Genomic DNA, 12,362 nt, shown 5'->3' with positions numbered 1-12,362 from the left:
GACCAGAGCCCTTTCTGTTCTAGCCCGCAGCTTGCCACATGGGAGGCGCTGAGAACACCTTGGATGAAGGATGAGGCAAAGTATAAAAAGAGGATGGAGAAAAGGCCACTGTCTCAGGGTTTAGGAAGCCACTGACGATTTGAGAAAGGTTTTGGTGACGTGAGAAGGAATAGAACCACAGACAACAAGGGGTTTGAGATGGTTCCGAGGAAGGCGGGTGCTGTGGTTTGAATGTGTTGCCTTCAAAAACCGGGCGCTGCCAATGTGGTAGTATTAAGGAGCGGGGTTAAGAGGTGATTCCACCACGAGGGCCCCTCCCTTGTGAATGGGATTAAGGCCACATAAGAGGCGTCTCACACAGCGCATTGGGCTGCTTGCCCTCCTCTGTGTGAGGACATGGCATTCCCCCTTCTGGCGGGGGCAGCAATAAGGTGACATCTTGGAAGCAGAGAGGCAGCCTTTACCAGGCACTGAACCTGCTGGCACCTTGATCTCTGTCACTGTCATCAGGTTTTTAAGGGGCAATTCCTTTCTAAAATATGCCTTCCCTATTGACATGCTATTGCCACATCTTCCCTCCTCCTCAGGGACATTTTGCCTATTCCTGTAGTCATTGTTCCTTTGTCTGTCACATCCTGTCAGGCCCTGCTTCCATCCCCATCCGTGAATAGAGAGCTGTCCTTGCAAAGAGCCCCATGGGCTCCAACAAGTGCCTTCACTGCAACCTTTGCCTCCCCCAGGCAGCCCTCACGGCCTGCAGCTGGACCTTCCTGTCACAAGCTCCTCACTGAATCCTCACCCAAAAGAAGAATCAGGATCTTTGCCAATTTGGGTTTAGGGGAAATCAAAATAGCAGGGTTCCAGAATCCATCTTATCATCAGATACCCTCCAGATATCCTATAGGGGACATCCCATAGTCCCGCCCTCCTCTAAATCACCTTCATAGATTGTATGAGGAATGAGCTTTATCAAAGCTGGCACAGAACCATAGAACTTACCTGCCCTCTGTCGTGATGAAATCTATGCAGCAGCTGTCCTTTACCACACTGGACGCTCCTCGAGGGTAGGGACACCTTGCTCTCCTCATGCCAAGCATATCAGATGCTCAATGAATGTGTTGAAATAAATTTTTTTGAAAAAAATTTAAATATAGCATTTCACCAAAATAAAAATTTCTCAAAAAGGAAGATGTATCATAACTTTTATATAGCTTATGTGACTGTTTATGTCCTATATGGTAACACTACAGCATAGCTATTTGAACTCAAAATTCCTGATGGTTTCTTTCAGGACCTCAGGGTCCTGGTGACCCCCACTGAGACAGCCGGTAGCCAGTCTGCTAAACACTGGGTGTGAGCCCTGAATACTCGGAGCCCATCCCATCACATTGGTATTTCTTCCATCCCAACACACTTACAATCCTTTTGAATCATCATTTCACCATCTCAAAAAAAAAAAAAAAGCTTGTCAACTTCCAGATGATCTTAGCCTGTAAATGTCTGCTGACTGTATCAGTGCTGCTGATGAGATCAAAAGGAAGCTCTGCAAGTGCCTTCTCCCCAACATTCCAATAAACATTACTGCTCAAATACGAGCTCCTGCACCCAAGCTAGGCAGGGAGGGACATTACCCACCTTACAAGTTCAAAGACTTAACGAGCCTTTTAGCATCTGGGGAGGCGGCTGTAACTGGAGCAGTGTTTCTCTAAGTGCGTTGCTTGCAGAGAGGCATCACCTGGGAACCTCCTGGAAATGCAAATTCTCCAAACCCACCCTTCCAGCTGGGGCAGGGCCAGGCCATCTGCATGTGGGCAAGTCTCCCGGGTGACTGGCAGGCATGCTCAAGTTTGGGAACCACTGAACTAGACTTAGTGAGTTCACAAATAGCAACTGCTTACGTCTATCCCAGCAACAGGGTGGGAAGGTGCTCCCCGTTTCCCCAGACGGTAGACAGAGAACAGAGAAGGCCTCCCTTCAGCTTCACCCAAGGGGGTCCTCTGGCAACTGGTCAAGGGCTGGCACTGACTCTGCACAGATGGTACAGGCAGACAGATGTCATTCCCAACAAACTCACATGGGCTATGAGCACCCTATTTCTCCTGTATAAAGATTCATGTAATTTCCTTTTATTCTCCAATATTTATGAAATCCTGAGTCCTGGGTTGCAGCCTCCCTTAGCAAATTTCATGAATGTTTGAGCTCCTCACAAGGCAACCTGAGGCATAATCATAATTCAGATGAACCAGAACATCCCTGAGAATGCGCTGCGCAGAGAGAATGAGCTTTGGGCTCAGAGCTGCACGTGGAGACCACAGTACAGGTGTCAGTGAGGGCTGAGAGGGGCCAGGGAGGTAGAGCCCAAGGTGGGGATGGCATCTGCATTTAAAAACCTTTGTTTTGACCGGGCACTGTGGCTCATGCCTATAATCCTAGCACTCTGGGAGGCTGAGGCAGGAGGATCGTTCAAGGTCAGGAGTTTGAAACCAGCTTGAGCAAGAGCGAGACCCCGTCGCTACTAAAAAAAAAAAAAATAGAAAGAAATTAATTGGCCAACTAAAAATATATAGAAAAAATTAGCCAGGCATGGTGGCTCATGCCTGTAGTCCCAGCTACTTGGGAGGCTGAGGCAGGAGGATCGCTTGAGCCCAGGAGTTTGAGGTTGCTGTGAGCTAGGCTGATGCCATGGCACTCTAGCCCGGGCAACAGAGTGAGACTCTGTCTCAAAAAACAAGATAAAATAAAAAAACTTTGTTTTCACTGCTCACATTTGGGGAAATTAGGCTTTTGGAGCCAAAAAAACTACAGTTTTCTCTCAAGTGTCTCCCCACAGGGCTAGGGAGATCTCAGGATAGCAGCCGACTGCCCATGGCAAGGTCCTGGCACCAGTTCCATAACTCGGGGTCAGCCAAGTTTAAAAGAAAGCTGGCAGAAGGGGGAAAGAAATGTAAGTGTGGAGGAAAGTAGGGAGAAGAGCCAATGAGATAGAAAGGAGAGGGATGAGTGTGGATTTGCTCACTCTCCCTGTCCTCTGAGCACTGCACTCCATCGGCCATTTCTAACCCTCTCTTTACTGGCCCGGCAAGGTCAGAGCAGTAGTGACAATCTCAGTCTCCACTGGAGTCGGTGGCTAATTCAAATCAGGCAAAGAGTCAGACTGTTGAGAAGAAAATCATAGAAACAAAATGTTTATTATTTTCCATGAAAAAAAAAGGGGGAGAAAGAAGGGGAAAAAAAGGAAAGCATGCTCAAGAAAGAAATGTTCGTAAGTATATGCTATGCTTTTTGTTGTGTCTTCTCTAAATAACAAACCCCCTTTGGCAAAAGAGAACAATTCATGCAAACTAGAACTGCCTTTTGAGAGCAAAGTTTAATTCTGACCCAAAATTATGATGATAATAATTTTTTAACATACAATCAATTCCACCACACTGGGCAAGAATTACTCAGACTACTTTTTTCACCATTAACTTCTGAAAAATCAAAGTGGCTGACCATACTTGTCTATCTGAGGAAGTAAAATGCATTTCTTTATCACTAACTACCACAGAAAAGCACACTTAGCTTGCATTTCAAGTTGTCTTCCGTGAAGTCTATTTTGATTGCAATAGTTGTGTTATCCTGATTTCTCTTCCCTACGTTCTGATCTCCACAACAGAGATGGGTTGTGAAATGCCATCACTTAAGTCTTGCTTTTGCCTTTTTTCCCTTTGGGAGCACCTGGCCACCGGAAGCCTCGCAGGTACAGGCAGTCAGCGGCGTTGTGGGCAATGTAGTAGAGGTTCAGCATGGCGGCTGGGCTGAGGATGTCTACATCTGGTTTCTTCTGCTTCTTCCCATGAGACTTGCCTCGGCCTCCTCTTCCTTTCTTCCCTTTTTTTGGCTTTCAAAGACAAGTATAAATACGGGGTGGGAGGGGGGATTAGTTTTTATAACCATGACAAGATTTTCAACATTTCTGTATTAAACTTAAGGAGAAAAAAATCCTACAAGGAAACCAATCAAAACAGCAACAACAAAAAACATGTTTGTATGGAATGGGAGAGGCTGCTTAAAATCTAATTTGAAGGATGTTTATTAAACACCCCATATTAAAAGAGACCCAACCTAATGCAATATGTGAACCTTGTTTGCAGTCTGATTTAAACGAGGGCTGCAAAAAGACATTTTTATGACAATCAGGAAAACAGGATAATATCAAGGAATTATTAACTCTGTTAGGTTGGATAATGGCATTGGTTCATAGAAGAAAATGTTCATGTTTCAGAGCAGCACACTGAAATCTATAGGGATGAAATGAAAGAAAGCCTGAAATGTGCTTTAAAACACTGCAGTGTCCCCCACTATATCCCCCAAAAGGACAGATAAAGCAAATGTGGCAAAATCCTGGTAATTTCTGAATCTGAGAAATGGACATATGGAGACTCATTTTATAATTGTATTTTTGTATGTGTTTAAAAATTCTCATAATAGTCCGGGCACAATGGCTCATGCCTGTAATCCTAGTACTCTGGGAGGCCGAGGATTGGGAGGATCATTTGAGCCCAAGAGTTCAAGACTAGCCTGAATAAGAGCGAGACCCCGTCTCTACTAAAAATAGAAAGAAATTAATTGGCCAACTAAAAATATATAGAAAAAATTATCTAGGCATGGTGGTGCATGCCTGTAGTCCCAGCTACTTGGGAGGCTGAGGTAGAAGGATTGCTTGAGCTCAGGAGTTCGAGGTTGCTGTGAGCTAGGCTGTTGCCACGACACTCTAGCCCAGGCAACAGAATGAGACTCTGTCTCAGAAAAAAAATTTTTTTCATAAGTAAGTTAAAAACAAACTACATAATCAGGACACAAATATATATTTTGGCACTTGCTTTGCAAGTAGTCTCTGCCTTATTAAACAGGCACTCAGTGAACGTTACTTATTCCCACTCATTCTCAGAGCTGTATTTCAAGGTAGGTAGGTGTTATTCCTATCTCAGCAAGGTTGCTCAGGACATGCAAACCAACATCCACCAGGCTCAGTGCCTGTGTTCTTTCCTGGAATACCCCACGAAGTCAGTGTCCTCTGGGAAAAATGAATGGATACTATCCTAATCTAGAAATAAACTATTTGCAAAGTTTTGCTATAGCTGCTCGAAACTGAGTTGAACTCCTTTATATCCTCTGACCCACACATACAAAAATAACAGATGGAAGTGTTTTATTAAAAAGTGTCTCTTCTAGGCAAGAGAAAGAAGAGGAACGTATAAATTATCAAGGATACCTGTAAGGGCTAAATATTTGTATAAAATAGATGTCCTGGTCATAGCATTTCAGTTTTAAAATGTCCCAAGCTAAACAAAGAAAAACATAGTTAATGTGCTAAAAACACTAAAATACATTTTTTGCTAGGCGAAATGGAATGACATTCCTAAATACAAAACCCAGGAATGAAGATGAGAAGTATCTTGCAACACAGTCCTGACTTCTCTGAGAAAACCCAAAGGAAGAGAAATAATACAAAGCCCAACATGACTGCACTCTGCTGATAAAGCAGCCCACAGGGTGTGGGATGCACATTTTGCCAGAATTCTTAAAGATTTGGGGTCTTGGCTTTCTTTATGACTTTATACATTTTTACATGTCAACCACACTTAATATGTGTGTGTTTTAATCTTTAAAATGGTTTGAGAACTAAAATTCACATAGAAGTTTGACATTTTTATTCAAAGTTCTCACTGTTTTGTAGAAATTGGCAAATTGATTCTAAAATTCACAAGGAAATGAAAAAGACTTGACAGAATGGTTTGACATTTTTATCCAAAGTTCTCATCTTTTTGTAGAAGATTCTAAAATTCATATGGAAAAGCAAAGGACTTAGAAAAAGAACAAAATTGGAGGACTAATATTATTTTATTTCAAGAATTTTTATAAAGCTACAGTATCAAGTTGGCATGGCAGTTGTATCAAGACAGACAAATAGATCAATGGAACAGAATACAGAGTCCAAAAATAGACCCAGACATATATGAAAAACTAATTTTCAACAAAGGTGTCAGTGAAATTCAGTGGAGCAAGGATAATCTTTCCAATATATGGTATTGGAATAATGAATATCCACTTGCAAAAAAAAATGAACCTCAATCCACAGTTGTAGTATATATAAAAATTAACTCAAAATGTATCATAGACCTAAACATAAAATGAAAAACTATAACACTTCTAGAATATAGGAGAAGACCTTTGTTGCCTTGGGTTTGGCAAAGATTTCTTAGATATGACACTAAAAGCACAATCTATGAAAAACAAGTTGATATACTCACCATCAAAATTTAAAACTTCTGATCTTTAAAAGATACAGTTAAAAGAATGAAAAGCCAAGCCACAGACTGGGAGAAATTATTTGCAAATCATCTATCTGAAAAAGGCCTATATTGAGAATATAGAACTCTCAAAACACTATAATAAGAAAACCACCCAATAAAAAAAATGGTCAAAGGATTTGAATAGACACTTCCCCAAAGAAGATATACAGATGGAAAATAAGCACATGAAAAGATACTCAATATCATTAAGCCATTAAAGAAATGCAATTAAAGCTATGAGATACCACTATAGACTGATTAGAACAGCTCAAGTTAAGAAGACTGACTATACCAAGTGTTGAAGATGTGGAGAAACAGTAACTCTTATACACAGCTAGTGGAAATCTAAAATGATACTACCACTTTGGAAAAACAGTTTGCAGCCTCTTTAAAACGTTAAGCATACTCCTACCATATGGCCATCCCACTCCTAAGGTATTTACCCAAGAGAAATGAAAGCATATGTCCATTCAAAGACTGGTACAGGAATGTTCATAGTAGCTTTATTTGTAATAGCTAAAAACTGGAAACAACCCAAAAGAATGGATAAACTGTGGTATAACCATATAATGAAACACTACTCAGCAATAAACTATTGATATATGCTACAACATGGATGAATTTCAAAAAATTATGTAAGTAAAAGAAGGCAGACTAAAAAAGAAAGAAAAAAAAACACATACTGTATAATGCCATATATATAAAATCCTAGAAATTACAAACTAATCTATAGAGACAGACAGCAGATCAGTCGGTGGTTGCCTGGGAGGGAGTGGGGTGCAAGATGGGGAAGAGAGCAAGGTCAATTACAAAGGAGCACAAGGAAACTTTTGGGGTGATGGAAACATTGTGGCATGTTGGACATGTTTATTATTTTGATTGTGGTGATGGCTTCATGAGTGTACACATAGGCCAAAGTTATCAAAGTACGCATTTTAAGTGTGTAATTTATTGTATTAATATATCCACTATACCTCAATGAATCTGTTAAGAAATTATTACAAGAGAGTAAACATTTTAATTTCTGGGCCCATCCACTCCTTGAGTTGGTTCAATATGACTCTGTGGCTCTTGGCTGTTCCTGGTCTCAGAACACACAGCTCCTAACTTAAAACCCTCCAAACTCCTTAAGGAAGACCACTCAGCCCCAGCCACACAGGACTTTCTTCTGGTTCTCAACTCTCTAAGCTCTTTCCTGCACAGGCCTTGCTCTTCCTGCAATCCATGAAAAACATGTTAATAAACTCACCATCAAAATTTAAATCTTTTGCCTAAAAGATTCAAAAGATCTGAAATAACACTACACTGAAGGGGCATAATTTGTTTCTTCTCTTTATGCTGGCCTCTGCTAAAATATCACGTCCCTGCCTATAACTAGGGTGACCATATAATTTATTGCCCAAACCAAGACAATTCAACAAACATAAAGGAACATAAACTGGGACTGTCTCAAGCAAGGGGAGGTACAGAAGGTCTCCCTCCCAACAACCCCTGGCAGTGTCACTTTCTATCTCCTCACCATCAGCACTTTTTACTATTTAATAGTAATTGTTTATGTGTTTACTGTTAGTTTCTCTAACCAGAGCCTTTAGTCTATGAGTTCACAACTGAATTCCCTGCCCTAGACCAATATCTGGTACATTGTCAGGATGAATAACATTTCTGCTGAGTGAATGAATAAATAGCAAGAAAGATGCAATGCAGAACATAATTTAGAAGGCATGTAGATTTCTGCTTTTCTGAATTTTAAGATGCCTCTTTCATTCATTCAACAAATATTTAAGAAATACCTACTGAGAGGCCGGGCGCTGTGGCTCACGCCTGTAATCCTAGCTCTTGGAAGGCCGAGGCGGGCGACTTGCTCAAGGTCAGGAGTTCAAAACCAGCCTGAGCAAGAGCGAGACCCCGTCTCTACTATAAACAGAAAGAAATTAATTGGCCAACTGATATATATATATAAAAAATTAGCCGGGCATAGTGGCGCATGCCTGTAGTCCCAGCTACTCGGGAGGCTGAGACAGCAGGATTGCTTGAGCCCAGGAGTTTGAGGTTGCTGTGAGCTAGGCTGACGCCACGGCACTCACTCTAGCCTGGACAACAAAGTGAGACTCTGTCTCAAAAAAAAAAAAAAAAAGAAATACCTACTGAGCACCAGGCCCTCTGTATTAGACAGCAAGCAAGGCAGACAGGGTTACCGCTCTCATGATGCAGTCCAGTGAGGGAGAAAGACACCAGCCATCGAATCGCAAACACATCACCAGCTGTGCTGTGAAGGAAGGGCCCTATAACACCCACAAAACACGGCATCTGACAGCACAGGAGAGGCAGGGGCTGGCCTTACCTGGGACATCAAGGAAGGGTTCTTAACCACTACGGTACAGCGCTCACCGGCTGTGAAACCTTGCCCACAGCCGGCACTCATAGTCTGCAGGATAGTTTGTGCTGTGCATTGACAATGAATCCGTTTTGCTCTTGTGTGATGAGGAAAGCTTTAAAGCACTGAAAGCTTGTTTTACTTTACAGGCAGCTTTACTTGTAATGTAAATCAGAATAGGTAACATATACATATATGTTTTCATTACGTTACTTTTAAATGTTCATAATTTTGATAAATGAAAAATTAGAAAAGTCATATCACAGCTGTCGGCTAAAGTCGAAGCTCGGCTGTTCGCCTTCAAATCACGGCTGGCATCTAAAGTCACTGTGCATTCATCTGTGGCTATTGACCATGGTCGATGCCGGTACCGAAGTGGTTAAAGAGAGGCCTGTGGGCTGACAGTAGGAAATTCCCAGGCGGAGCAAAAACCCTGTGCAAAGGCTGGAGAGAACATGCAGTGGAAGGGACCCCAAACCCAAAACAGTCAATGTGGCCAGCCACAGGCAACCAAGGGGGGCCAGTGAAAGGCACTGAGGCAGGAAAGGTAGGCAGGGTGCAGCTCTGGCCTGCAGGCTCTGGGAACTAATGTGTTTGACCTTTATCAAAGGAGCAGGGGAAAGCCATTAGCTTAAAGGTTTTGTACACCATTCTGCTTCAGTTCTCTGGGCGCTGAAAGAAAACAGCAATGTCAACCATGTGAAGTAACTCAGAAATGGCTCTCAATTTAATCAAGAGATTTAGTACTTTTACACAAACTGGAAGGAACACAGAAACTCACAGATCATATTTCTACACTACAGTTTAATGGGGGTGAGGAGTAAGGCTTCCCAAGGCAAAACAGGCAAAGCTCCAGGAGCCAGTTGGCCTGGAAGCAAGGTGGGCTTTAAGGAGCAATAGGGAAGCACAGTCCTTAGCTGCATCTCAAAGAAAACACATCAACTGCTCCAGGCAGGGTAGGTGCAAGAAGCTTCTAGAAGAATGTGGGTCTAGTGTGGCATGGAGGGTTTTTTTTTTAAGCAGAGAGGGTAACGTGGTGGACAAAGTTCAAGAGGTTGAGGGCCCCTCACCAAGGGCTCTGCACGCACAGGTCAAGCAGCGCAGTGCTCAGTTTAGCAATGTGCCTCCCTGAGGACTTGGGACTGGGGCTACAGGTCACAGCCCTCTGGAAAGAACAGTGGCGGTGGGAAGGAGGTTGCAAGTGACTGGATGAAAGCTGAGGAACAGCCTCACCTACTTCTCCCTGACTCTGCAGCGAACCCCTCGCGTGGGGCCAGGGCAGCAGCGGCAGCTCAGTGCCCCGACCAGTCGCTGTCGCTTGTCCTGGCGCCCTGGGGTTCCACACTACGCTATGGACGTCCCTTTATTTCCCGCCTTCTAGGTGAAAGTTGCTCGGCAGAACCAAGGAACTCAACCAACTAACACAAAGAAGGCTCACCCTGCCTCTGCGGCTGCTGTCCCCATGGGCAGGCGCAGACCGGCTGGTGACCCCCTACATCCCTCATGTTTGGGCCAGTGTCCTCACGGCTGGGTCGGACAGCAGCCGCGGTGAGGGGAGATGCCCTCGGCGAAGGCGCGCCGCTAACAGGCGGCCTGTGACGAAACGGAGCGAGCGCCTGGGGACCCCTGGTCCTCGGGTAAGATGGGTATTACCATGGCAATTCCTCTCTCAGCCGAGCAGGCGAAAGCGACATGGGCTCCAGGTCCTGAAGTACAGGAGGACGGAGTTCTGCGCACCCCTGGGGGGCAGTATCCCCGCACCCCTTCCTGCCGCGCCCCCGGCCCGCTCCTCGGCCGTCGCCGGCGAACCGCCGCCCGCCCGGAGCCAGCCGGCGTCCGCACAGCCGCGCGGCACGGCGGAGGCGCTGAGGAGACAGCGGCCGGCTCAGGGCGCCGCGGGACACCGAGCCCCTGCGCGCGCGCCCCCGCTCGCCCACGCCGGGCACCCGCACGGCGCTCCGAGACCGCGGGGGCGGGGCAGAGCCGCGCGCGCGCAAACGCTGCGAACGCACTCCGGGGGCGGGGCCGCGCGCTGTTTACCCGTTGCCGGGGCACGGGGGCCAAGCGCCGCCTCCCAGCCGGCGCCCTTGCCCGCCTGCTCTGCCGCGTCCGCGCGGTCCGGCCTGCCAGTTGCGCTGCGCGAGCTGGGCGGTCACCTCCAGCGACTGCGATGACGGCCGCGAGCGCGCGGACCCCGGTTCGGAGTTGGGGCGTCCGGACCGGGCGGCACTCGGAGGGGTGAGGCGCTGGCCTTCTAGCCAGCCGGCTGGGCCGAGAGTGCAGGCTCGGCCATGCACTCGGCTAACCGTGGAAAAGTCATCGGAGACTCAGTAGCCTCTTTTGGAAGACGGGAATAAGGACTTTGAGGGTGAAGTGAGAGTAACATGGGGAAATGTTTGCAAAAGAGCCGTGTACAGGCCCCATGAGAGTAACGAGGAGGAGGAGTGGGGGATCCCATACCCTTGGTGGGATCAGGCGAGAAAGGATACATGTAGTAGATAGTTCCGCTTCCAGCCTTGTGAGTTCATCCCTCCCGAAGGGGAAGACTACAGTTTGGGGGCGCGACCCTCATTTCCTTTTTTTCAGCAGTTACTGAGCGTCTGCTGTGTGCTTTACACTTTTCTAGACCCTGGGAATTTGGCCCAGAATGAGGGCACAGTCCTTGTTCTTAAGGGTTTTTTGGAGGGAGTGGGCAGAGAGGGAAATGGAGGGCCTGGAGACATTAAAAGTGGTAGGAGTAATACAGTGTATAGCATTGGGTGTATTAAACTGATGTGACGACTGGGTGCCCTTTTAGATTGGTGATGGGGGATGGATGGCCTCTCTGAGGAGGTGACTTTGCATCTGAGATCTGGGTGACAGGGCGGTCAACTATGCCAAAATCAGGGACTGGAGGAGGGGACTAGACAAGGAAGCAGAGGTGAGGTCCTAAAAGGCTCTGCAAATGAAGATAAGATGTTCGGTTTGCTTTCTCTTGAAAGATGAACTGGCTTCCAAAGGGGAGTATTTATATTGTAGGTCTCACAATCCTTCATTGACAAAGCAAACCTAAGTTCCAATATCTTTTCATGAGTCCAAATGGCCTTGATGTGGTCAATTCTTCTGCCCTCTATGGGCTTTCTCTTCTTAATCCCTGGACAGGGGCAGCTCACCCTCCCTGCTTACTATCCTCTGGGTCATCTCAGCTCTCCTGGGTTAACAATTGGGATCACTCCTAAATGCTTCTCCCAAGTTCTTGATCAGAGGTCCAGAGCCCTGCTGCAAGTTTTAAAATTCAGCTGTCTTAAAAGTAAACTGGGGCCGGGCGCTGTGGCTCACGCCTGTAATCCTAGCTCTTGGGAGGCCGAGGCGGGCGGATTGCTCAAGGTCAGGAGTTCAAAACCAGCCTGAGCAAGAGCGAGACCCCGTCTCTACTATAAATAGAAAGAAATTAATTGGCCAACTGATATATATATAAAAAATTAGCCGGGCATGGTGGCGCATGCCTGTAGTCCCAGCTACTTGGGAGGCTGAGGCAGGAGGATCGCTTGAGCCCAGGAGTTTGAGGTTGCTGTGAGCTAGGCTGACGCCACGGCACTCACTCTAGCCTGGACAACAAAGTGAGACTCTGTCCCCAAAAAAAAAAAAAAAAAAAAAAAAAAAGTAAACTGGAA

At 45.7% G+C, this 12,362-nt stretch overlaps 1 protein-coding gene across 1 annotated transcript; it reads right to left on the bottom strand.

Moving 5' to 3' along the window:
* Positions 1-3,348: 3,348 nt before the first annotated feature.
* Positions 3,349-10,490, bottom strand: SMKR1 (small lysine rich protein 1). Its single transcript, XM_020289965.2, has 2 exons — positions 10,363-10,490; positions 3,349-3,880 (listed from the first exon to the last, which is right to left on the bottom strand). Exons 1-2 carry the CDS (start codon positions 10,363-10,365, stop codon positions 3,680-3,682), a joined length of 204 nt encoding a protein of 67 aa, XP_020145554.2. The 5' UTR covers positions 10,366-10,490; the 3' UTR covers positions 3,349-3,679.
* Positions 10,491-12,362: the final 1,872 nt, after the last annotated feature.

Source organism: Microcebus murinus, chromosome 9, assembly GCF_040939455.1.
Source record: "Microcebus murinus isolate Inina chromosome 9, M.murinus_Inina_mat1.0, whole genome shotgun sequence".
NCBI classification, from domain to species: domain Eukaryota; kingdom Metazoa; phylum Chordata; class Mammalia; order Primates; family Cheirogaleidae; genus Microcebus; species Microcebus murinus.
Note: the sequence above shows the minus strand (reverse complement) of the source record. Positions and strands in the feature narration are given on the sequence as shown.